At 28.1% G+C, this 5,529-nt stretch overlaps 1 protein-coding gene and 1 long non-coding RNA gene across 2 annotated transcripts in view; one reads left to right on the top strand and one right to left on the bottom strand.

Annotated features, from left to right (window-relative positions):
- The window catches only part of LOC115240067, a gene marked incomplete at its 3' end in the record, with an annotated part of 10,604 nt that extends 7,919 nt beyond the window's left edge, over positions 1-2,685 (bottom strand). Inside the window, 3 exon segments of the mRNA XM_029815037.1 lie at positions 763-917; positions 1,098-1,318; positions 2,362-2,685. Of these exon segments, the coding sequence (XP_029670897.1) occupies positions 763-917; positions 1,098-1,194 (252 nt within the window).
- A 222-nt stretch (positions 2,686-2,907) lies between these two features.
- Positions 2,908-5,106, top strand: LOC115240065. The gene is made up of 3 exons (XR_003884732.1): positions 2,908-3,168; positions 4,212-4,432; positions 4,613-5,106. It is a non-coding gene; the product is annotated as an uncharacterized LOC115240065 (long non-coding RNA).
- Positions 5,107-5,529: the final 423 nt, after the last annotated feature.

Raw genomic sequence — 5,529 nt, 5'->3', positions numbered from 1 at the left:
AAAAACTAGACACATAGGTTTGCGTTGAACTTCGCTTCGCGTGGAAAATGGAAAAATTCAAGGAGCTTCATTCCCGAAATGTAAACAAACACTTTTTCCACATCTGATTTACACAAATACAACAAAAACAAACTTTATTTTTTCTTATTTTATAACAGAAAAAGCATTAAAACTGTGAAACTTTAAAATTGCATATCTCTGGAACCAGAAGAGAGCGCCACAAAATTCAAAGTGCTTATTACTTAGGAATGTGTCCTCTATAATATATGTGAAAATGAAAACGATTCGTGAGGTGTAAGTTAATCTGAACATTTACCGCGATTTATTATATTTTTTTTATAGACATTTGAATTTTCGGTCAATCTGTACATATATACACACACACACACACATACACACATACGGGATATTCTTTTAAAATGTGATTTTTCAATGTTTTGGAACATTCTGAATACATCGACATAGAAAATTGGAAAAAAAATTTTTACAAAAACAAAGCTTCCTCTATGAGAAAACAAAATTGCCAAAGATCTTATTAGTATAATATTTCATATTCTCTGTATGTATATGTATATATTTGTATGTTAATAAAGAGATGTAAAATAATGCGGAAGTAAATGCATGACAGTAAAGGCACATCAACAGATTCAACTAGTTTCATACTATGCCATTCTGTAATAATCTGTGCTAAAATAAAGTCTTGCTTACATATATGTATATGTATTGATATGTGTTTAGTATTACAAAAATCAGTTAACTCACTCTGAAATTTCCTATTCGATCAGCTAACATACCGGCAAGCGGCGGCATCACTACGGCTACAAGAGGAATGATGGAACTCATTATCGCAGTTTCTTCTATATTTATTCCCAGTTCTCTCATGTGTATAGTTAAATATGGATACAATACATAAAGTGCTAAAAAAGATCATAAACAGAATTCGTTGTTACGCTAAAAGTATTCTTTCAAAATTTTATTTATTTTTAAAATTTTATTAAATTATTTTATTATACATAATATACTTATAATAAAAGTAAAATAAAAAAAGTGCATCTTATTAAATCTAATAAAAAAACTGCTTTAACTAAATTACTTACTGGATGCTTGCACAAAAAATATTAACTTCAATGGCATCAACTTCTTTTGATGAAAATCTTTGCTTATCCTTCTAAAGAAACTCTTGAGCATTGTCATCTTGACGTATTTTGTACGTTTCCGAATTTTGATCAAAATTAATTAATTTAACTGAAATATTCAGCTTGTATTGTGCATATTTCTTTCGCACGTCACGTGTGCAATTCTCATTTCCTTTGTTTGCCTTTAAAAAAAATTCCGATATTTCTTGAAATAATTTTTCATAAAACGATTTTATGCGTAACACAATTTCTGTTTAATTATAAAATGACACTTTTATAAATAATATGAACAATAATTTGTGATTTCGCTCTTTCGTAATTATAGAAATATACGTAATAACCATGGCACATACGATAGCAAGTACTGTGTTGATATGAATGTCATGTCTTCTACATAACGGTTTCGTAATACATTCTACCTTGTAACATACATACATCAACATCAACATCAAAAACTTCCTTTCATTAAAATAAATTTGAAACTCGTTAACTATGATTGAAATGTTTTATTAAGAAAATTCGATGTTTGTACTATATTTAATAATTTATTGTAGAGGAGATATATATTCTAAAACTTGCTATTAAAAATTTACAATTTGATATATAAAAACTTACTATTTAGTTGATATTATTACTGTTTTTCCACTGTTTTTTAACTGTAGTTATAGTCGGATTATTATAGAAAATACTATTGCTCCATCTGCATTGCAGATTACGTGCGCGCGAAGAATACTATAATTGCTAGTCATTACCAATGTTGAGAGTGAAGACCATTGTTTTAATTGCATAACTTATATTTCAGCAGATTATGCGGAAGAAGACGAACGTTGTTGTTTCTCTAATAAATCATTTAAGAATGTGCTTTTGAACCAAAAAATATCAAAGATAAATCGCGATTTTTTGAAAACACGTATTTTTTAATAAAACTTATATAAATCTCAAATAACGAGAATTTTATGTATCGTATAATATAAAAAACACATTTGAAGAAATAAACTATACACATATATAAAATACATTTTAGGATACACACATATTAGGATATACAAAATTCTAAATAGATTTCTATCTAGAATTTTTCGTCGCAAATTATAAATTGTCTTAAGCAGGCTCTAATTCTTGAAATTAAAATTAAAAGCATATTCGCAAAGAAAAACTATATCAAAAGTATAGCACACTCCTTTGAATAGAAAAAATTTGGAAAAACGAGAGAAAAATTGCGTACCTTTTTAATATTAATATTGAATACCGTAGGAGAGGAACGGATCTTTAAGAAATACTAATCCGTACAGTATGATGTCAAGCGCAATACTGACACCTCAGGAGAAACCACTGACGAACTGAAAAGAAACAGCGCGCATATTCCAGTAGATTAATCCTTTCTAAGTGCAATGGCATTGCTTCACAAGGTTGCTAAAATATAAAATATACTTTATATTCATGGAAATAGAATAAAGTAAATATCTTTATACAGGGTGTCCCAAGAGGAAAGATCAATATTCTGGAAAGTGATGGTACCGGTCATTTTAAGCAAAAATGTTCATATAAATGAGTGTTTTCTATTCCAAAAAAAAAAGAAAAATATAAAAAATGATAAAAAAGAAGTTATTTGTGAACAATAAATTAAAAATAGTATGTAGTATCATTCATTTTGCAACTGTATATTCAAACAGCTCTATCGCAGAAACCGTTTGAAATAGGACACTCGTTTATATGAACATTTTTGCTTAAAATGACCGATATCATCACTTTCCAGAATATTGATCTTTCCTCTTGGGACACCCTGTATAAAGATATTTACTTTATTCTATTTCCATGAATATAAAGTATATTTTATATTTTAGCAACCTTGTGAAGCAATGCCATTGCACTTAGAAAGGATTAATCTACTGGAATATGCGCGCTGTTTCTTTTCAGTTCGTCAGTGGTTTCTCCTGAGGTGTCAGTATTGCGCTTGACATCATACTGTACGGATTAGTATTTCTTAAAGATCCGTTCCTCTCCTACGGTATTCAATATTAATATTAAAAAGGTACGCAATTTTTCTCTCGTTTTTCCAAATTTTTTCTATTCAAAGGAGTGTGCTATACTTTTGATATAGTTTTTCTTTGCGAATATGCTTTTAATTTTAATTTCAAGAATTAGAGCCTGCTTAAGACAATTTATAATTTGCGACGAAAAATTCTAGATAGAAATCTATTTAGAATTTTGTATATCCTAATATGTGTGTATCCTAAAATGTATTTTATATATGTGTATAGTTTATTTCTTCAAATGTGTTTTTTATATTATACGATACATAAAATTCTCGTTATTTGAGATTTATATAAGTTTTATTAAAAAATACGTGTTTTCAAAAAATCGCGATTTATCTTTGATATTTTTTGGTTCAAAAGCACATTCTTAAATGATTTATTAGAGAAACAATAACGTTCGTCTTCTTCCGCATAATCTGCTGAAATATAAGTTATGCAATTAAAACAATGGTCTTCACTCTCAACATTGGTAATGACTAGCAATTATAGTATTCTTCGCGCGCACGTAATCTGCAATGCAGATGGAGCAATAGTATTTTCTATAATAATCCGACTATAACTACAGTTAAAAAACAGTGGAAAAACAGTAATAATATCAACTAAATAGTAAGTTTTTATATATCAAATTGTAAATTTTTAATAGCAAGTTTTAAAATATATATCTCCTCTACAATAAATTATTAAATATAGTACAAACATCGAATTTTCTTAATAAAACATTTCAATCATAGTTAACGAGTTTCAAATTTATTTTAATGAAAGGAAGTTTTTGATGTTGATGTTGATGTATGTATGTTACAAGGTAGAATGTATTACGAAACCGTTATGTAGAAGACATGACATTCATATCAACACAGTACTTGCTATCGTATGTGCCATGGTTATTACGTATATTTCTATAATTACGAAAGAGCGAAATCACAAATTATTGTTCATATTATTTATAAAAGTGTCATTTTATAATTAAACAGAAATTGTGTTACGCATAAAATCGTTTTATGAAAAATTATTTCAAGAAATATCGGAATTTTTTTTAAAGGCAAACAAAGGAAATGAGAATTGCACACGTGACGTGCGAAAGAAATATGCACAATACAAGCTGAATATTTCAGTTAAATTAATTAATTTTGATCAAAATTCGGAAACGTACAAAATACGTCAAGATGACAATGCTCAAGAGTTTCTTTAGAAGGATAAGCAAAGATTTTCATCAAAAGAAGTTGATGCCATTGAAGTTAATATTTTTTGTGCAAGCATCCAGTAAGTAATTTAGTTAAAGCAGTTTTTTTATTAGATTTAATAAGATGCACTTTTTTTATTTTACTTTTATTATAAGTATATTATGTATAATAAAATAATTTAATAAAATTTTAAAAATAAATAAAATTTTGAAAGAATACTTTTAGCGTAACAACGAATTCTGTTTATGATCTTTTTTAGCACTTTATGTATTGTATCCATATTTAACTATACACATGAGAGAACTGGGAATAAATATAGAAGAAACTGCGATAATGAGTTCCATCATTCCTCTTGTAGCCGTAGTGATGCCGCCGCTTGCCGGTATGTTAGCTGATCGAATAGGAAATTTCAGAGTGAGTTAACTGATTTTTGTAATACTAAACACATATCAATACATATACATATATGTAAGCAAGACTTTATTTTAGCACAGATTATTACAGAATGGCATAGTATGAAACTAGTTGAATCTGTTGATGTGCCTTTACTGTCATGCATTTACTTCCGCATTATTTTACATCTCTTTATTAACATACAAATATATACATATACATACAGAGAATATGAAATATTATACTAATAAGATCTTTGGCAATTTTGTTTTCTCATAGAGGAAGCTTTGTTTTTGTAAAAATTTTTTTTCCAATTTTCTATGTCGATGTATTCAGAATGTTCCAAAACATTGAAAAATCACATTTTAAAAGAATATCCCGTATGTGTGTATGTGTGTGTGTGTGTGTATATATGTACAGATTGACCGAAAATTCAAATGTCTATAAAAAAAATATAATAAATCGCGGTAAATGTTCAGATTAACTTACACCTCACGAATCGTTTTCATTTTCACATATATTATAGAGGACACATTCCTAAGTAATAAGCACTTTGAATTTTGTGGCGCTCTCTTCTGGTTCCAGAGATATGCAATTTTAAAGTTTCACAGTTTTAATGCTTTTTCTGTTATAAAATAAGAAAAAATAAAGTTTGTTTTTGTTGTATTTGTGTAAATCAGATGTGGAAAAAGTGTTTGTTTACATTTCGGGAATGAAGCTCCTTGAATTTTTCCATTTTCCACGCGAAGCGAAGTTCAACGCAAACCTATGTGTCTAGTTTTT

The sequence above is a fragment of the Formica exsecta genome, unplaced genomic scaffold (assembly GCF_003651465.1).
Source record: "Formica exsecta isolate Colony F162 unplaced genomic scaffold, ASM365146v1 scaffold400, whole genome shotgun sequence".
Classification (NCBI taxonomy): domain Eukaryota; kingdom Metazoa; phylum Arthropoda; class Insecta; order Hymenoptera; family Formicidae; genus Formica; species Formica exsecta.
This window is presented reverse-complemented; position numbering and strand designations above follow the sequence as displayed.